At 48.6% G+C, this 19687-nt stretch overlaps 9 protein-coding genes across 9 annotated transcripts; 5 read left to right on the top strand and 4 right to left on the bottom strand.

Moving 5' to 3' along the window:
* Nucleotides 1-92: 92 nt before the first annotated feature.
* On the top strand, nucleotides 93-1134 carry N7509_007125 (mitochondrial 54S ribosomal protein uL15m; the record flags this gene model as incomplete). Its single annotated transcript, XM_056631762.1, has 2 exons — nucleotides 93-406; nucleotides 528-1134. The coding sequence occupies 2 exons, from the start codon at nucleotides 93-95 to the stop codon at nucleotides 1132-1134; spliced, it is 921 nt and encodes a 306-aa protein (XP_056487313.1).
* Nucleotides 1135-1591: 457 nt separating this feature from the next.
* Nucleotides 1592-1931, bottom strand: N7509_007124 (uncharacterized protein; the record flags this gene model as incomplete). Its single annotated transcript, XM_056631761.1, has 2 exons — nucleotides 1592-1759; nucleotides 1836-1931. The coding sequence occupies 2 exons, from the start codon at nucleotides 1929-1931 to the stop codon at nucleotides 1592-1594; spliced, it is 264 nt and encodes an 87-aa protein (XP_056487312.1).
* Nucleotides 1932-4678: 2747 nt separating this feature from the next.
* N7509_007123 (uncharacterized protein) lies at nucleotides 4679-6625 on the top strand (the record flags this gene model as incomplete). The annotated part of the gene is made up of 4 exons (XM_056631760.1): nucleotides 4679-5048; nucleotides 5107-5445; nucleotides 5511-6482; nucleotides 6552-6625. 4 exons carry the CDS (start codon nucleotides 4679-4681, stop codon nucleotides 6623-6625), a joined length of 1755 nt encoding a protein of 584 aa, XP_056487311.1.
* Nucleotides 6626-7631: 1006 nt separating this feature from the next.
* On the bottom strand, nucleotides 7632-7919 carry N7509_007122 (uncharacterized protein; the record flags this gene model as incomplete). Its single annotated transcript, XM_056631759.1, has 1 exon — nucleotides 7632-7919. The coding sequence occupies one exon, from the start codon at nucleotides 7917-7919 to the stop codon at nucleotides 7632-7634; it is 288 nt and encodes a 95-aa protein (XP_056487310.1).
* A 2058-nt stretch (nucleotides 7920-9977) lies between these two features.
* On the top strand, nucleotides 9978-10457 carry N7509_007121 (uncharacterized protein; the record flags this gene model as incomplete). Its single annotated transcript, XM_056631758.1, has 1 exon — nucleotides 9978-10457. The coding sequence occupies one exon, from the start codon at nucleotides 9978-9980 to the stop codon at nucleotides 10455-10457; it is 480 nt and encodes a 159-aa protein (XP_056487309.1).
* A 566-nt stretch (nucleotides 10458-11023) lies between these two features.
* Nucleotides 11024-11905, top strand: N7509_007120 (uncharacterized protein; the record flags this gene model as incomplete). The annotated part of the gene is made up of 1 exon (XM_056631757.1): nucleotides 11024-11905. One exon carries the CDS (start codon nucleotides 11024-11026, stop codon nucleotides 11903-11905), a length of 882 nt encoding a protein of 293 aa, XP_056487308.1.
* Nucleotides 11906-12671: 766 nt separating this feature from the next.
* On the bottom strand, nucleotides 12672-15549 carry N7509_007119 (dynamin-related GTPase MGM1; the record flags this gene model as incomplete). The annotated part of the gene is made up of 3 exons (XM_056631756.1): nucleotides 12672-13108; nucleotides 13176-15185; nucleotides 15249-15549. 3 exons carry the CDS (start codon nucleotides 15547-15549, stop codon nucleotides 12672-12674), a joined length of 2748 nt encoding a protein of 915 aa, XP_056487307.1.
* A 527-nt stretch (nucleotides 15550-16076) lies between these two features.
* N7509_007118 (glutamine amidotransferase subunit DUG3) lies at nucleotides 16077-17422 on the top strand (the record flags this gene model as incomplete). The annotated part of the gene is made up of 4 exons (XM_056631755.1): nucleotides 16077-16091; nucleotides 16151-16246; nucleotides 16345-17077; nucleotides 17145-17422. 4 exons carry the CDS (start codon nucleotides 16077-16079, stop codon nucleotides 17420-17422), a joined length of 1122 nt encoding a protein of 373 aa, XP_056487306.1.
* A 334-nt stretch (nucleotides 17423-17756) lies between these two features.
* N7509_007117 (PIG-Y family protein) lies at nucleotides 17757-18971 on the bottom strand (the record flags this gene model as incomplete). Its single annotated transcript, XM_056631754.1, has 1 exon — nucleotides 17757-18971. One exon carries the CDS (start codon nucleotides 18969-18971, stop codon nucleotides 17757-17759), a length of 1215 nt encoding a protein of 404 aa, XP_056487305.1.
* Nucleotides 18972-19687: the final 716 nt, after the last annotated feature.

Raw genomic sequence — 19687 nt, 5'->3', positions numbered from 1 at the left:
CCACCCGGCCCGACTTTTTCCCGACCGCTCGAGATCTTTGATGTGAGCCGCGCACCCCATTGAACAACCTTCCCAGCATCGACATCGACATCATGACTCCTCGACTGATGGGGCTGCCTCTGCAGCTTCAGCAATTCATTGCGAAGCCAATTGCCCAATCTTCACCATTCGCCTTCCTTGCGCCTCAGTTCCAATCTCGCAGCGCTCACATCCTCTCCTCCATCTCCGACAATCCCTCAGCATACAACAAACGCATCCGACGAGGCCGTGGTCCTGCCTCCGGCAAGGGTAAAACCTCTGGTCGTGGTCACAAGGGTCAGGGTCAGCACGGAAAGGTCCCCGCAGGTTTCAATGGTGGTCAGACGAAGGATATTATCGTTCACGGTGAACGCGGAGGCACCACCGAGTATGTTTTTTTTACGAACCATCATTTCCACTCCTCTCGCGCTCTCAACCACATGGTCATCGACCATTTCAGCCAACGCAAATCAAATCGGCGTCGAACTCCCTCTCTAACACCGCAATAGGCTTCACACCGAGTACGCCCCTGTGAATCTCGCACGCATACAAGAATGGATCGATCAAGGCCGCATCGACCCAGCGCGCCCAATTACAATCCGCGAACTGACACACTCACGCTGCATCCACCAATCCAAAGACGGCGTCAAGATCCTCGGCGGCAGCGACTCTGCCCTGAAACAACCAATCCACCTCGTCGTTTCGCGCGCCTCAGCATCCGCCATCTCCGCCATTGAGGCCGCCGGCGGCTCCGTTGCAACTCGCTTCTACACCCGCCAGGCCATCCGGCACATTCTCCGCATGGAGTCGCACACTTTTATTTCCATGGCATGGTCCGCTGAGAGCGGGTCTAAGGACCTGCTCAAGGCTGAGAAGGCGCCGGAGGATCTGTCCGAGTCGAATATCATGAAGGCTCTTGGTCTCCGCTACCGTCTGCCTGATCCTACCCGCCGTCGCGATATCGAGTATTACCGTGATCCTGCCCACCGTGGCTACCTGAGTCACTTGCTGAAGCCCATGGAGGGTCCTTCGTTGTTCTTCCGCTCGCCTGAGGAGCGTAAGTCGACTGCTGGTGTTAAGAAGGAGAAGGTTCTGCCCGAGAACAGACTCTGGTAAGATGGGTTTTCTAGGTGGAGACTGTTGATGTGGACTTCTTCCTTTATGCTCTACTTTGAGCAGTGTACATGTATAAATAGCCAGGCTTTGGATTTTTTCTTGTCATACAACATCATTTACTTTCTAGTTTTCTGGCACCATCTGTAAACAGCTCACACAGGGTACTGGCGGAACGGTCTTATCGGGTTGAAATATGGCAGCTTTGACTAAAACTCTTGCCCTGTGAGACCCATTACTATAGAGATGAAAAGGTTCGGAATACCATCGTCCACCGTCCATGAGTACCTGTAGTGGCATACCACTTGCCCTACACCGGGCAGAAACTAGTGATAATCCAGCAGCAACAAAAAGCCTCGATCATTCCATGGGTGGTCAGTTTTACTCTATAAGACACGATGAGTCCGGGCCTGGATTGACTGTCACGTCTGCCGATTGCGCAACCATGCCAGTGGAATCCCTATCTGGTGTCAGAAAGTGTAGTAGAAGCTTGTTGATCAACCTTCCATTCATAAGATGTGTCGTCTTGAGATCCCAAATCCTCAAGGGAAGGCCCGGCTGCATTCCCTCCGCCCTTAACACTCAAGGAATAGGGTGCAACGCCACCCGACCATGTCAGTAATGTGGACTGGCATTGCGAAAATCAAAAGGAAAATAAGTGTGGTCAGTCTTCTATCGAGGTTCAAATAACAGAGGGAACATACAACAAGTGTGGAGGGAGTGTTTATAGTGAAGACGTCCTGTGCGATGGCCGTAGCAAACACGCCCACGAGGGAAACAGTTTTGACGAGAGATAACATGTTGCAGTTCAATAAAATCCCGGAAATTGTATTTCGATATCAAAAGGAAAACTAAAAGGATTCCTCAGAGTCAGTAGGGAGGGGGGTGACTTTTATGAGGTCAACTCAATCAAGGTAGTACATAGTTACATGCTAGTATCGATCTACCATAATAGTCCTGCGAGCTATGAGGGAAAAAATGGCGGACGGGCCGATCTCAACTCTCATTCCCAATTACTATTGGCCTACGCTGTGACGATTCATTCCTTGGGGTTCAACAACAAACTCCTTGAACCGCTCGCGAATAGCTTTGCCTGCGTTGGTGCCCGACCAGGTGTATTTGATAACATCCACAAACTCTACATGTTCGAGAAACAAAGAGGGGATATTCAACACTGGAACCATATTTGAAAGCTTTTGCTTCCAAATAGTTTGCGGAAAGGTAACCAAGGTAGCCACCGGTGCATTTTTGGTCTAATAAAATGGTTAATTAATAAATGTCGAGCGGATGGAGGTAACGTATGGCTGTTTCAAGTAACCTCCGGATGACTTGTTGCGGTCCTATCGTAACTCCCTCTCTTTATATGATTATTCGTAGACGAAGTGTCTGTCTGACCCGTTGATGGATGACCAAGAGCCTTCCGGAATTGATTGCATATCACACCTGATTTGCCGTCCTTTGCATTCGCAACTTGGTCGAAAACAGTCCAACAATCCGGCTGGTGGTGTGCATCCAAGCATATACTATTGTACTATTGTGGTAGTACTGGTTGTGAAATTCAAAATAGTTTTCCAACTACTGTAGTGAAACGTTTCAAGGTTGGAAATGCCAGTACCCATGCTCCTGGTAGGTAGTTGCAGTGCCTCTATATCTCTGAAATGGAAGACGTTGAATGGGTTTTTGAGATACCATCTCCCAGGCACTGACCTCGTTGATGTTTCAAGATCGATATCAAGAGAGCTCAAGCCAGCTCTCCTACTAGTTAGTAACAAGATTCAAAATGAAGATGTCTAAAATGCTAGAAGGAAAGATCACAACTTCCTACTTTGTAGATATCCAGGGTCACCGAATCGAATCAATTAGTCAATTCAGGGGCTATATGGGATTGGATCCTCCAGCTACGAATATAACGGGTACCCGCTTTGACTGGCCGCTTTGACGTCAGAATTTACGTTAATCCCGATATTCGTTCTTTTATTTATTATTTTTTATTGGGTTTGTTTGATTGTTCAATCGGTGGCTAAAGACGGTGGTCGTACTTTAGGCCTAGACTCCATCTAATGAAATAATGGCTTGACGCGGCTGAAGATGGCGTTAGACCGAGTACGGACCAATGTCAAAGCTCCATCGATCGAAACAATGATCATCACAGATAGGGGAATTAATTGCCGTGGTTAAAAATATCCACACGAGTGTCGATGGCAACAACAACAATAATAATAATAATAATAATAATAATAATAATAATAATAATAATAATAATAATAATAATAAGGAGCTCGCGTTGTCAATGCCAATTGCAGTCGCTAAGGGCAAGACCACGCGAAAGGCCTTTATTTAGTTCGGCCAGGAGTTGCCATCTAGGACAGCTCAGGAGACAAGCATCAGTTCGGTGAACTGTTCTAGAAATTGTCTAGGGCCGACCCATCCGCATGGCAGGCCAATGGCGAATCTTTCCGCGGTCAATCTACGTCATATCATCAGAGTGACATGCTGGGGGCTTCACGAGTCCCCCGATTTCGAGTCATTTGACTGAGCGCCGACTCCTGCCGAAAATGGCTCGGGTACACAGGGGATGGACTATAGGGGGTACGGGGTGTGAGATTGGGGCGGAATGGAGTGGACCAGTGAGACTTTCCCCAGATTCCCCATGAATAAGGCTAGGTTGTAAAGTATGCGAACTTGACGATATTTTCCGGGGCCGCATGGCGGGTGATCTCGGACGGATGGGGGGAAGAGAATGGGGGGATGGGAGAAATAGGGCTAGAGAGAGGGTCAAATGGAGAGACTTTTCACGTGGAATTTATTTGGACTTTTTTTTTCCAACAAAAAAAGTACAATTCATTGTAAAATAGATATGATTATAGTACTAGGATGGGGGGAAAGGGTCAGCTCTCCTCAGCGGTTAATTTCTCCTCACCGGGATTGAGATTGTGTAGAAGCTCCCCTCACGTCTCCAATTTTTTATTTTTTATTTTTTATTTCATTCCTTTTGTTGCCCTTTCTAGCTATTTTATTGCCCTTTTTGCCGCAGAAGAAAAAATAATAAAAATAAAACTGGGTCCCGAAATGCCAGTCGGAGCTAGTTCGGAGCTGGGCTACCCGAGTATCAAATGACTCCTCGACTCGAGTAGCATACAGTAGATCGATTAACAATGAGAAATATCGGACTCGCGGAAGACAATTGAAAGGAATTACAATTCCTATTACGCTAATTAGTAGACGGTAGCGGTAGCGGAGCCAGGGTGAGAGAGCTCCGCTGAACCGGTCCAAGAGGTACTTGATGGGACATAGTAAAATAGGCGGCAAAGTAAGTACCCTTTGAACTTCCCTTGGACCCGCTGGGAACACACCGATTACACCGATTCGCCCGAAACAGCAACGCAATCGCCTTATCAAAGATTTTTGGATTTGGATTTTCCCTTGCACTACTCGTACTCTTCTCCCGGGACTTAGTCTCGCTGACTCTGACTCTTTTGACTTCCCCTACTCCTGTTCATCTCCAATTCTATCCCACCCCCCAGTTTTACCTGGGAATTCCACCATCATGGCGGGCACTTCGCTAGCGATGCGTTCAATGGCCTCCCGGCAGCTGTTCTCGCTGTCGCGCCGCTCCATCGCGACTTCGCAGGCCCTCCGCGCAGAGCCGCTCCGCCCAAACTTCCAGTCCATCTCGCGTATGGCTCGCCGCGGTTACGCTGATGCCGCTCCTTCGCCTTCCCCTTCGCCTGCTGCTCCCTCCCCCTCCCCTGCTCCCAAGCCCAAGAAGCGCTTCCGTTTCCTGCGCTGGGCATGGCGTCTGACCTGGCTGTCCGGCCTCGGTCTTACCGGTGCCATGGTCTACAGCATCTACTCCCTTCGTCACCCCGAGGAGCAGTTCGAGCCCTCTCCCGACAAGAAGACCCTCGTCATTCTCGGTATGATATTGTCGCGCCCCATTACCCTGGAGCTTTGCTAATACCCTCGCCCCTGTAGGAACCGGTTGGGGTGCTGTCTCCCTGTTAAAGAAACTCGATACCGAGAACTACAACGTCGTCGTCGTCTCCCCCCGTAACTACTTCCTGTTCACTCCCCTGCTGCCCTCATGTACCACCGGTTTGATCGAGCACCGCTCGATCATGGAGCCCATCCGCAACATTCTCCGTCAGAAGAAGGCCACCGTCAAGTTCTTCGAAGCCGAAGCTACCAAGATCGACTACGAGAAGCGCATTGTTCACATCAGTGATGACTCTGAAATTAAGGGTGACATCTCTGACACTGAGGTCCCCTTCGATATGCTGGTCATCGGTGTTGGTGCCGAGAACGCTACTTTTGGTAGGACACCACCCTTCATGTGAACCTTTAACCCGGTGGACACCGAACTGACAAAAGCTTTCTAGGTATCCCTGGTGTTCGCGAGAACTCGTGCTTCCTGAAGGAGGTCAACGATGCTCAGAACATCCGTAAGCGCGTCATGGATTGTGTCGAAACTGCTATGTTCAAGGATCAGACCGAAGATGAGGTTAAGCGTCTGCTGCACATGGTTGTCGTCGGTGGTGGCCCCACTGGTGTCGAGTTCGCCGGTGAGCTCAAGGACTTCTTCAACGATGATCTGAAGAAGTGGATTCCCGAGATTCAAGACAACTTCCACGTTACCCTGGTCGAGGCCCTGCCCAACGTTCTGCCCATGTTCTCCAAGCAACTGATTGACTACACCGAATCGACCTTCAAGGAGGAAGAGATTACCATCCGCACCAAGACCATGGTTAAGAATGTCACCGACAAGTATATCGAGGCCCAGGTTACCAACCCTGACGGATCCAAGTCTATCGAGAAAATTCCCTACGGTCTCCTGGTCTGGGCTACTGGTAACGCTGTTCGCCCTGTCATCCGCGATTTGATGGGCCAGATCCCCGCCCAGAAGGATTCCCGCCGTGGTCTTGCTGTCAACGAGTACCTTGTCGTGAACGGTGCCGAGAACATCTGGGCCGTTGGTGACTGTGCCATTACCAACTATGCTCCCACCGCTCAGGTCGCCGGTCAGGAGGGTGCTTTCCTGGCCCGCCTCTTCAACACCATGGCTAAGACCGATGCCATTGAGAAGGAGCTCCAGCACCTGTCCGACACCCAGTCCCAGGCTAAGTCCAACGATGAGCGCAACCAGATCCTCGATGAGATCCGCGAGCGCCAGAAACAGCTGCGCCGCACCAAGCAGATCGGTCCCTTCCAGTACTCCCACCAGGGTAGCTTGGCCTACATTGGCAAGGAGCGTGCCGTTGCCGACATCTCCTGGCTCTCCGGAAACATTGCTAGCGGTGGTACTCTGACCTACCTCTTCTGGCGCAGTGCCTACCTGAGCATGTGCTTCAGCTGTAAGTTTCATCTTATTCAATCTCGCCTTTCTTTAATTCTTGACATGACTTTCTAACTGTGTACAACAGCCCGCAACCGTGTTCTGGTCGCCTTTGACTGGATCAAGGCCCGCCTGTTCGGCCGTGACGTCTCCCGCGAGTAAACATATTGCATGCAAGCCATGTCAAAAGCCGTCTAACATTTCTGTTACACGGCCATCTATTTCCTTTCTGTTAAATCCACGGACAAACCCCACCTCCATGTCCATTTAACCCCTCTTGAGGGACACGTTTGAAACGCCATATCACCCCCACGCCACCACCTTTGTCAACCATTTTGGGCTTCCTTTTCTCTGTTCCGTCTGTTTCTGTGATAGACATATCCATCCACACCACCCGTTTCAATTTCCGATAACCAGCTCCTGGGACGCTGTTGGTTTGATTTTCTCGGTCCCATCTTTTCTATTCCTCCCATGTATACTTTTTTCTCCCTCATCATCGCATTGATGTGGGCCGAGGCTATCTATCCGCTCGACAAGCGCCCTCTATGCTGGGAATCAGAGAGGAAAAAGCATTAGTCCGCTCTCCTTTTTTCTTTGTTCGTTTCAGCTTCTTTTCTTTTCTCTTTGGGTTGTACGCTATTGGAATTCGATAGACTGGGTCTGGGATCATTGTCTGACCTATATTGCGCCAATGATTTTCTTCCAAACTTCCTTTGATCATGCCTGTAGGATTGGTTCGGCAGTAGTGAAATACGTGCTTGACTCTTAACCATGGGAGTAGTTTTCTTAAGTAACGAACGCATGAGGCTTGCCAAAAGAAACCCGTATAATTGGCAAAGACGTCTAAATATATATAAAAAATACAAAAAGGCCATTTCCAACAGCCGCCCAAGTCACCAAAAGTGAACCTTCAAGTTGATATTCTGGTTCGATCGACTATAGCAGGGTTGAGGCTGATGCACGATGCTTTTTTGCTTTCCTAGCCAATTTATTTTTGGCTTTTCCGGTATTTTCTATGCGCTTCTTGTGCCCTTGCGCACTCTCATACTCATCGTATCCAACATAGCGAGCACGGAGCTTTCTTCTAGCCTTAGCGACGCTGTAGTTTTAGATGCTTGTCAGCATCGCCTAAAAGAGATGCATTGCCAGAAAGTGAAAATAAAATAACTTACGCCTTGAGTTTGTCACGGGCATACTCTGCGAGAGAAGCAGCTTTTAGATGCCACTCTTTTGTTGCCCGAGTATTTCCAGCATAATCATCGGGAGCCTCAGCCTTCATCTGTCGGGTGAAAATTGTGTGTGTCCGATAATTTTCATCGTTCAAGCGTCTGGCGTCTTGTGCTTCAGTGTCCAACTTTTTATAGTCCTCGTATAGCTTGAAAAACACACTGGTGTCTGCTGAATCGTTGCCATCCTGCTCTTGAACGCGAGCAATGTTTGAAACTAGAGGTTTCATTGCGTCTCGAAAAAGGTTGCTTGAGCCAGGAGTTTGGGTTCCTCCACCACACTGGATCGAACCCGACTGCGATGTTGAGGAAGATGATGCCTCTCCCGTGCGCTAGTTGGAAATTCTTTCTTCTCGGGGGAAGGGGGATGTTCGACGAATAGGTTACCAGAGAATCCTGTTCTGCGTTGTATCTGCTTCTCGCTCGGTGGATTTATGAAGGGCAATGAGTTTGAACGTGAATTGAGCAATAGCTTTGTCTTAGGGCGTATAGGAGGAGCCATGTATTCTTCAAATTCCTTTTTCCCAGAAACAGGATTATTTTCGACAGATGGTTGGTTATCTCCCCTGTCAGGTAGTTGAGATTGCGGCATTGTCAGGGACACAGGAGGAAGAATGCCGACAATACTAGTGTATAGTATGTCAATAGAGGAGGAGAAATGTGCTTGATGGACTATAATTCAAATACCGGGCGACAAATTGTATAAATATACAACATTTTACCAAATTGACTCCCAGATGATCCAGCCAGTTCTTTTGATGAATGCCACTTATGAGACACATCGTTGCGGAAATCTACTCTTTTTGCCCAAGTGGTCAAAAATTGAGCGTGAAAAGCCAAGGACATCATGTCTTTTCAAATTGACTTGTAAAACTACACCTATGAAGCCTATGAAATCTGTGAATTAGTGAAACACCGCTTGAAATGCGCCTCTAAACGGGCCGGAATATTCAAACAATGAATGAGACAACCGGCCGATATAGCCCAAAAGTTTTATTTTGAGCCTGTAGATGGCAAGCGACAGAATAAAGCAATGCAAAAAGGCATCAAATTTTCCCCGAAAATATCATTATCTATCTGGGGACTTCACAATCAAGCGCCCTGGCTAAAATTGGAAAATCCGTCTATAGTACCGGTAACTGGGTCAATACAGCCACCTCGGGACCTACTTCGTTCATTCAACAAAGCCTTGCAGGTTTCACCCCAAAAATAAAATAGTCAAGAAAGAAAGATAAATTGACCTTATAAGTCTTTGTTCCCTTCAACACTTCTCTATAATAACCGACTCCTCGTCGCAGAAAGTCTCACATCACATCCACACTGTTAGCCTGAATCACCAGTTCGGATTAAGGAGCATTTCTCATACTACGTCAACGACTCTGTGGCAGTAAAGCGAAACTTCTCAGCCGGCAATCAATCACTGGATCATACGATAACCAGACGCTGCCATAAGAAGAAAGATAAAGATGACATCTCCATCCAGAGGTCTCGAAGATCTACCACACGAGATTCTTCATGAGGTTTTTGTGCATTTAGACTTCAAAACTCATACAAATATAGTATTTACGAGCACCCGATTGTACCGGGCTTTTAAGTCGGGCGAAAAATGGATCATTAAACAATGGCTGAACGAGCATATTGAAGATGAGGTGCTCCATGATGCCTTTGCAGTTCTATTTTCCACAATGTCTCACCGTCAAGCAGGCTGGACGTTGGATACCGGGAGAATGTTTCTCAAGGATTATAATGCCATCAATCAAAAGCCTTTTCATAGCAAGTTCTCTTGGCAGCTTTCGCTAGCACTCGCTCTATCTGAGCTTCACGAACTAGTCGAGCATTTTTTCAAGATTTATGTAAAAGACGCCTATCGCCAACTATTCAGGATACAGCCAGGTAGAGTGCCTGTCAGATTGATTGAGTACCTATCAAAATGGAGATAATCCGGTTTCGCCGCAGCTTTTATCGGTATGAAATGTGCTGCCAGTTATTCCGGACGCGTTGTCAAGCACAGGGGGACCACAGTTCTTGGAACCTCTTTGATAGTGGAGAGGGATTTTTCAAAAGCTTGGCTCCTTGGGAAGTCGAGCAATTGGTTTGTGTATACGGCTACATGATGAGGGTTATGACTCGAGGTTTGCATGCTCTCAATCCAACATCTTCTCACTGTTTCTAAACTTGAAAATATAGTAATCCAAGGACTGCGGGACCCGCGAAGAGAAAATTATTATGACAGAGACCCAAAAAGAGCGGAATATCAAATAAGTTTAGGGCTGGCCAATATCAAAAAAATGGTAGAAGCACTGGAATCAGAGTCTCGTTTCGAATTTCGAGATGATAAGATCAAATATCCTGCTATTGTTTTTGCCCGCAAATGGAGCTTTGACTTCAATTTTATCACCTCTGCATCTGACGAATACAGCCACGATTTATCCAAGCGGGAGCTTTTACGCTTGATCACAGATCTTAAATTGGATGACCAGGCAAGCAGAATTTATCCGCCATTCTATCATGATACAGAGCGTGGACCAGAAGAGATATGGCTATGGTCCCAGCGGAAGGTGGTTTGGGATGACTCTTATTCGTTGCGTGACGTAGTAAACGACCTACACAATGATATCTTACGGCGCCAGGCCTATGTCATGTGGGACCGATCTCGACTTGATATAGCTGAAATCATACGTCCTCTGCCTGATGATTTTCCAAACAGCTTTATGGGGGAATTTGATAGTTATACTGAACTTTCAAACTCTGATGATGATGAAGACTAAATTTTGTGAATTGCAAACCACTGCTTACGGAATGGGAGAGGATATTTGAGCAAAGCCATATTTTCAACGCTAGAGTTTGCTAAATTAGATCAATCCATTGCTTCACATTGGATAGAGTATAATATTATTTCAGAATTTCGATGTCGAGCACCTGAAATACAATCCCTGGATACCTAGTGATGAAGGAAGCGCTCATTGAAATCACGCGCTGCGGCGTGAGGGTCGATTCAGCTGATAAAACCACCACAGAACTCTCCGAGATTGTTCAACAAAGGATGATTTCTTTCACAAATAGGCGAACACCATAGTTAGTAGGTTAGCTGAAAAGTAAAGGTTAAGAGAGATGCATAAAATTGGCCAAAATAGTACTAGCGCGTAGTCAGACCCCATGAACACCGTGTGGACTTGATTATGTAGGCGCCCGCCGTAAGCAGAGAATACGAGGGGCGGAAATGACAACTTCGATGCTCTTACGCGCTACTTTAACGGCTCATCTGCGCACACCTGAAGAAGATCTACATCCAACTATATCGAGAATATCGAGAAAATCGAGAAAATAGTGCAAAATGCTGCGGAAAAAGGAATCCTATATCAGCATCACTCCCATCCCCTCGTCCGTCCCTCGTCAGCTAGCGCTGGATATATTGCACAGCCACGGTGAAATTATCACACTTAACCCGCTTGTGCTGTCCTATCATCCGATCACAGCACCCAGAGATGCCGCCGCAGATGAATATTATTCTACCTGGTATGAGATTATCGAGCGAGTCCAATATCTTCCGGGCCTAGGGAAGCTGGGAGCCGGCAAGATAAGCTTCAAGGGCTGCTTTCACAATACTCCGTGGGGTCTACAGACTCACACGTTCGTTCCTCTGGGAATCGATATTCGCAGCAAATGGCGCATCGGTGGAAATCAACCTAATGAGCCACGTCAACCGAAGGAGTTTCTAGTAGACGGCGAGCCAGAAAACGGACTCTATCTACGGGAGGACATCCAAATTGAGTGCAATTTAACGTTAATTTCTTTTGTCAAGAGTCAAATGAAGGCCGCATCGAAAGTACTGGTGGAAAGACTGATGAAGAAAGCTGAACTTCTCGACGCGGGCGTTTTGGAGGCTTATATGGAAGATGGTAAACTCAAGACCATCAATCCCGCCAATCGTTCAAACCTATTTCAGCCCTCGTCGCCATTGCAGTCTCCACGACTAGAGCCAGAAGCAATGTCAGAGTCTTCATCGAGCCGATCCGGAGCTCAATCCCTTACTGAACATCCACGATGGGGGTCCACGTCTAGGCGGCGGCGACTGTCAAGCCAAGTTTCGTCGCAGTCTGGAAAGGAAAAGAAAAACTTTGTGGCGGAGCTGCCAGGGAATTATTACCATCCGCAGTCTCAGGCTGAGTTGGAAAATCAGACGCATGAGCTACCAGGTACGAACAGCCACTACTAGTTTTGATCTCAAAACTTGAGCTCACATTTAAAATCAGATCAACCAGTCAACCCCGGCCCCCTCTCCCCTAAACCTAAGGAAGCCCGCCATTCTCGTCACTATTCAAGAGATGGAGGCTCAACAGCGAATCATGAGGTCCACAACACCATTCATGAGATGGGTAATGGCTGAAGAGCGCTGTCTTGCTTCGAGTTATGGGATGAGCTGCCAGTGCGTATGTTCCTGCAATTGTTTACTGACCTGGGCTTTATGTGTAGTATTTCTGCGCCATTTGATTTCTTGTATATCAACCTAGGGACAAGAGGATACGGTGCTTCTATTTTATTGGGGGTTGTCTCTCGTTATTTTGTCTTCTTGATTATCTATTTACTACTTACTGCTTTATCAAATAAATGTTTGGCCGGGTTTTGCTCAGTGCATCTGGTTTTTCTTTCAAGTTTATTCGTCTAGTACCTTGGGACAGTCCGCTCGGAGTAAACACCCAATTTGCAATACTGTTAATGCGCGCGTGGATATATAAGGTAATTTGTTTTGACTTCAACTCTATGTACAAGTGGCAAGTTATTATCTTAAGGTGCAGATATCTCAATAGAGGAGAGAAAGAGACCGTAAAATTCTCCAGAAACAGAAAAGAGGGGAATATGGGACGAGTGAAAGGTATCAAAATTACAACTGTGGCGCGGGGATGTCTAACCGGGAAAGGGAAGGGGGGTATGAAAGGGAGTAAATCGAAAAGCACAGATTCGCAGATCGTAACAGACGATCCTTAGAAGATATTCCAGCGGCTGCGAGTTTCTTTCGCGACCTGCGCACGGTCAGAATTGCGGTGCATGCTTCGACCGTCTAACTGTCGGATACCCTCGATCTTCTGAAGCGCCAGTTCTAGCAATTCCTTCTTGCGGATGATGTCCAAGTGACGGCGAACCCTAGGGTCTTCGCGGGCAAAACGCTCAACTTCTTCGTCCGAGAGGTGTCTACCGAGACGCAGGTCCAGTTCTCGGGGGAAGTTGTAGTAGAACTCAGAGAGAAGCTCAACGTTGAGGAACAGCACTGCTGTTGACGTGAGCTTATCCGCTACCACATCGAGGAAGACTTCTGGGCAGTGGTATTTGTTCTTTTGGGACGCGCACTGCTTGGATCGCACAGCCATCATTCGCATTTTGATGAGGTCAGCTCGATCCCGGAGGAAGATGCCATCTCGGCCTGGATGTTAAGTTAGTCTCAACCCCGGAGATGTTATGTTTTGCTTAATCAGAGTTATGCAACTTACCTCTCTCGAGCAGGGCGGAACTGAAGCCACCGGCACCGCCGGCGCCATTGCCCTCAAGCACCACATCACCCTTCCGCACTTTGTCGATAAACGCCATCACGTCCTTGAGCTTTCTCTTTCCAACAAGATCTTCGGCATGCTTCATAGCCGATTCGCAAGCCCGGAGCTCATCCTTCAGCACCCTGCTCACGTTTTCCCTGCCCTTGGTCCATTCCGAGTCCTCAACCTCAATTTCAAATTTATAAGGCTTGATGCAGTTCTCCACCTGGTCACTAGTACTGAAGAATCGATCATTCAGGATACTGTTGCAGGCGTCGGTAATCTGCTTGTGTGCCCCGGGGTGAGAGGCAAAGGTAGAAGACGCCAGAAGCTGATCAACATGGTTTTGGAGGGCATTAGCGACCACTGTGGTGGCGAGTCGGCCGATTCCGAGCTTTGTCAAAGAGGAGGTAGATGCATCCAGCTTGCGGTGCCAGAACAATGACTCCGGGTCGGCCTTGGGTAAATCCTTCAATGGATCGAGCTCTGCCATTACCTCCTCCAAGTCCTCTACTGGCTTGTTCCAGTAGCGCTGCGCCAAGATATCCATAACGCGTTGGTCGAGTTCGGCCTTCAGCATCTCCCGAACCTGCGGTCGACCGAAGCTCTCGGCGAATGCTTTAAACGAATGCTTGAAGCCGTCCAGGCTCTCGGCGAGGTATGATTCCGCACTCAATGGTCGGTCATTGTATTGCACTTTGAATTCATATGTTGCCTCTTCAAGCTCCTGGCTGATGGCATCTCTTGTGCCCGCTAAGCTGGACGCCATGGTCTGTTCAAGGACATGCATCAGCTTCTTACGTAGTGTTGATACACCAACCGAGGTCTCTGAGTGAGCACCGAATTCGGCTGGGTGCGCAGAGAAGAAAGAATTTTCGTTCTTCAAGATAGCGCTTGTGATGTTTCCAGATCCCCGAGAAAAGAGAGCTGATGTTTGGGGATTCCGGCTAATGACGCCCACATAGCCCAGTCGAAGGGGGTACTTCTTGTCGCATAGAACATCATGGCCTCGTTCAGGGTCGACGAGATCCATCTTGGTAATAACACCAATTGTACGTTCACCGCGAGGGTCCACGCGACGACTAGATCTCAGCGCTGTTGAGTTCGCAAGATCGACATCAGCCGCTGAAATAGCCAGAATGACGTTGGGTGCTTGGATATATTTGTCGCAAAGGTCTGCGATCTTCTGCTTCAACTCTGGGGGTTGATCGTGTCCAGCAACCTGGATGTAACCAGGAAGATCAATCATGGACAGGTCTGGAACATTGGGCGAATAGATTGTCAACTGAATGGGGTCATCCGAGACACAGTCCTTTTCTGGAACCGCGAGGTTGAGGTCTGTCAGGGTCCGTTGGATCGAGGAGAAGTCGGTGATTTTGCCAAGTCCCAAAGCCGGAAATTCACCATACTCTGCTTGTGCATTGGGGGTGTTGACCAGGGTCAACTCGATAGGTCGCCGAGTGACCATATTGGAGCCCTTGGGTAGAAACTCATGACCCACAATAGCTTCTAGGACCGAGCTTTTACCAGACGACTGCGATCCGATAACGACGATGGAGGGGAGGGTCAAGGTTCCTGATTGACCGACAGATTGGAGGATGTTTCGAATCTCAATCATTTTGCGGGTAAGAAGCATCATCTGGTCATCTTCGGCAACCTGTTGGTCAGGTCGGGAGTCGTCCTCGTCTGATTGATCATAACCAAACGCCGCGCCAGAAGCAGCCGCTGCTCCGACTCCGGCTCGGCCCTCCTTTGGCTCTTTACCACCACCCGAGCCGCCAGATTGGGACTCCTCGTCCTGTCGGAGGATCTTCTGGAGCCACTCAGGGGTTTCGATATCCTCTGTTGTCTTGTTCCATCCCCGTTGTGTTTGATCCGCGATATCCTGAAGACCCTGAAATAGGCCCGATGCCGTGTTGCTTGCTGTCTCTCCGGCGGTCTTGAACATATCGATCGCATAGTTTCCAGCCTCTATTAAAGTATGTATTAGTAGATGATACGTTTGGGGGATCACGGGGAAAACATAGCACGTACGGGTGGCTTGATACTGGACGTAAGCTAGACCGGCGACCGTAGCACCCCCGAACATAGCAGGTATGCGAGCAAACTTGAGAGCCAGCTTTGGGAGAAAGCGGCCATATTTGAAGGAGAACTCCCGTACAGCCGGGACATTGTGAATAGCACTTGCACCGATCGGCCATGCGCGTCCCCTCAAAGCGGCACCTCCATCGGCGCGCAACAAGCCTCCTGTCCTGGAGCCAGCATGATGGAAGTTGCGGGCTACCCCGTTCCGCACCAGCGGGGCGAGTCTATGGGAGAGGATTCTCCCGCTCATGGTTGTTGTCGAATCTCATGCACGATGGGATTTCGAGGGAATAAGTTAAAGTTGAACTTGAACTTGAACTTGAAGATCCACCGCTGACATCAACGTGACCCGCGCGATGTGGCCGCTTCGCCCTCCGTAGTGATTAAGAGTCACGTGTCTCGAAAATGACGTGCTGTGCAAGGGAAGTGAGAAGTGAGTGCGGTGTGTCCAAGGGGATTTGGCTTGTTTTTATTTTTTTGACTCATTCTTTCATATATTTCTCTATATCTGTTCGTGGTTGAGTCTGGTGTGAAATCGCTCCATTGTGGTTGGTTATAGGACCTATCCTCTCTCTCACACACACAAACAGATAGTCGGTCACACTTCTACCCGTCAACGCCTAACCAAACCGCCAGCATCGGGTTTTGAGAACTACTGCTCCAGATACTCCCTCAGTCTTTCGAAAATAGCGTCCAGGATACGACTCATACAGCTCAACTGTTTCGATCTACATTTACTCGCACATAGACAAAGGCGGGCTTAACTATACCCCCAACATGTGTCGATTTCTGGTGAGTCAACTTCAAATAGGTAATCTGTTGGGACCAACCAGTAACAGCTACGCCCGCAGATCTACAAGGGACTTGACGAGATTCGTCTTAGTAAACTGGTCACAGAGCCAAGTCATTCTATTCTCACACAATCATATGACTCCAGGTTACGATTGGTAGGTCTCAGTACTCTCAAGCTATTAAGCTCTTTACGGCGCAGAAATTCGTCGGAGAATCATCATTTCCCATACATTTAACTAACACTTAATTCCAGGATAACCGTCGGCCAGTCAATGGCGATGGCTTCGGCGTCGGATTCTACACAGACCCCAAGCTAGGCCCAGAACCATGCATTTTCACATCAACGCTCCCAGCTTGGAACTGCGAGAACCTAGAACGTCTCGCTTCTAAGACCTGCTCCAATTTGATATTCGCCCATGTGCGTGCAACCACAGAGGGCGCTCTGGCCGACAACAACTGCCACCCCTTCCAGCACCAGACCCTGATGTGGATGCACAACGGCGGCGTCGGTGGATTCCAATACATCAAACGGCCTCTCGCCGACTCCCTAGCTGACAAGTGGTACTTGGGTGTCAAGGGTGGTACCGATAGCGAGTGGTCTTTTGCACTTTTCCTCGACCTCCTCGAGAAAGAGGGTGTGGATCCGAGTTCGGATCCCGGTCCGGAAGGATTCGGGCAGGCCCTTTTGCGGCGGGTCATGATGAAGACGATCGCCAAGATCAATGAGCTTGTGCGTGAAATTCCTCAGAAGCACAACGTTACCAATTTAGAGACCAGGAGTCTTCTCAACTTTGCAGTCACGGATGGCCATACCGTCATCTGTACGCGATACATCAGCAGCAAGACGGATGAGCCTGCTAGTTTGTACTTCTCATCCGGTACGAAGTGGAAAGAGGGAAACACAAAGGGTCACTTTAAGATGGAGCGTCATGATAAGGGCGCTGATATTGTGTTGGTGGCTAGTGAGCCTATCACTTTCGAACGACGTAAGCCTCTCCCTCGGTTTTCCTACTTGTGGAGCCCAATGACACCCAATACTAACATTCTTCATAGACAACTGGGTCGCAGTGCCTGCCAACTCCGTGGTCACAATTCACAAGCAGACCGTGATGCTGCACCCCATTCTAGACGAGTTTTATGGAGAAGATCTCAACCATGATCGTTCGTCCTGCTTTGCTAGCTCGAAGGGATTGGTTACTACTGCGCCGGCAACGACTGCTATCCCATCAGAAACCGAGCCATGTGGACCTAGTGCCGCCAAAGATAGCCAAGGAGTTGGCCTAGAGGTGCCAACTCCCGGACATGTCACCGCTTGCGCGGTATCGCATTGAATGATGATTTAGGTGCATTTTTTGGTCTCTAGTACATGAAACGCATCAGCATTTGTGGAGATTTGCGGGGGCGAGTGGGAGTATTACTAAACTAGAATGATACCAAGATAGCGAATGGAGTCTAGGATTTCGGGTTGAATGCGATTCAAGATACTTTGAAGTTCCCTATACTACTAGTAGTATGTGCGGCTGCGTGGTTTGATCCTAATCGGGGAGTGTAACCAATGGGTCGTAGAGAAGAAAGAAAAGAAAAGTCTAATTAGTAGATAAAATGTCTGGTATCAATATAGTAAATCATACAAATAACTCGAAACCTCAGATACACCGAACCGAATCAACTGTCATCACCAGAGATATTAGCATGCTTGAAATACTTCATGCCCACCCAAGCAACAACGACCCAAACCCATGACATAACAGCCGTAAGAATGATCAAAGCAGGATAATACCCAACAATCGGCAGCGTAGGATCATCCTCCAACTCCGGCGGCGCATACGGCGTCTCGCCAACATCCCAAGCCCAGCTCCAAACTTCAAAACAGCTCCCAATCCCAATGACAAAGACCAACCAAGTCACAATCAAAATAATCCACCCCCACCACTCCGTCTCCGAATAATCCCACGTTATATTGGCAGAATTACTCTTCATCTCCGCCGAGTGCGTCGACAGCGGCGATGATTTGCGATGGACAGGTCGGTACGCTGCATCAGCCGAGAGAGAAGGATATCCATAGCCCTCCGAAGCGGATGATTGAGTAGGAATGTGAAGGGAATTCGGAGCGGAGCTTTTGTTCGAAGAATCATTATTGGCATTGGAACCGATATTCGCGCCGATGCGCGGGAACGAAACAAGCTCCTCATCGTCCGTGCCAATCTCATCGCCCAGCATATCGTTTTTATTATTGTTGTTGCTGTTGCTGTTGTTCTGTGGCGGTAATCCCTGCCTCCGGCGCGCGACAGAGGATCGGAGAATCTTCTGCGCCGTATTCGTGCTGAACCAGCTTGGTTGTGCATCTTCACCATCCTCCTCGCCAAAGCCGCCACGTCTGGTTATATTAAAATCGTCCGGGAGAGGAGGTGAGGTCTGTTCCCGTATTGAGCGCGGTACATCTTCCCCATGCTGTCGAATCGGTTCCCCTCCTCGAACCGTCTCGGAAGATACCCCTCTCGCCGCTGCGCGTTTATCTCTGGATTCCAGTCTCGTGCCTGGCAGCGCAGTCTTGCGCAGTGAGCCCCGCCGCCTTCGTGTCCGTCGTTGTTGCTGTATCACTGCCGACATTGCCTTGGCGCTGGCTGATGGCTTCTCGCTGCTCATTGGGGGGATGTTGGACTCGAGGTGGTCCTCGCCGTCGCCTTCGCCGTCTTGTTCCATGGTATGCGGACTTACTTCCGATTGTGTGGCTTGGCTCATGCGGAGGAATGAAAGTCGAGAGAGGAGGGAGCCGGAGAGACTTCGTTTGTGGCCGCTGCTTGCACTGCCGGACCGTGTGCGATTGGATAGTTCGTCGACCGCTGCGAGTTCCGCCTTGTTTCTTTCGCCATTGTCCATTGGTGTGGAGGGGAACGGTGAGCCGAACCGTCAGCTCTTCGAGATTCAGTCGCCCAGCATTGGTGAGTTTCGTCCAGAGTGAAAGTTGGTTGCCCTAGGACGTGTTTAATTATAGGCCGCGTTGACGAGGTGGGTACGGGGTAGCGGGTTGGCGGGAGCTAGATTTGTGGCCTCAGGCACGTGGCAATTGTTTACAGTCAGCATGATGAACATGGAACTCTACTAGTAGCTGGTAGTATACGCAGCTATTTACAGACTCGAGACATTATGAGAATGAAAGGAATTTATTGAGAGTACTGTGATCTAGATCGATATTTTCTTCTCATTACTCGCCGGTATTTCTTAGCAAATCGTAGCATTCTCCTATGTGAGCTTATAGATTTGACTACATAGAGATACCTGGTAGCACCAAATGCAATAATCGGGCACCATGCATGAACGGAAAATGGGTAGGACAACATAGCCAGCGGTCGAAAATCTAGACCAGGTCGGGAAAAAAATAACAAGGTAGAAGAGGAACAGGAGCATAAATAAAAAGGCAAATTGGTATATCGGCTAGAACGCCAGCAGGCATGAGATAGGAAAGAATCACAAAGACCGATGGTGTCAAGCACGACAAAGGAACTCATAACGGGCATATACGAATACTTCAGGGGAAAGAAAAAAGGGATAATTTCCCGTCAGGACAAATTGTGAACCGAACAGCCTGTGGGAAA

The sequence above is a fragment of the Penicillium cosmopolitanum genome, assembly GCF_028827165.1.
Source record: "Penicillium cosmopolitanum strain IBT 29677 chromosome Unknown utg000008l:1.0-4398992.0:1.0-4402845.0, whole genome shotgun sequence".
Taxonomy (NCBI): domain Eukaryota; kingdom Fungi; phylum Ascomycota; class Eurotiomycetes; order Eurotiales; family Aspergillaceae; genus Penicillium; species Penicillium cosmopolitanum.
Note: the sequence above shows the minus strand (reverse complement) of the source record. Positions and strands in the feature narration are given on the sequence as shown.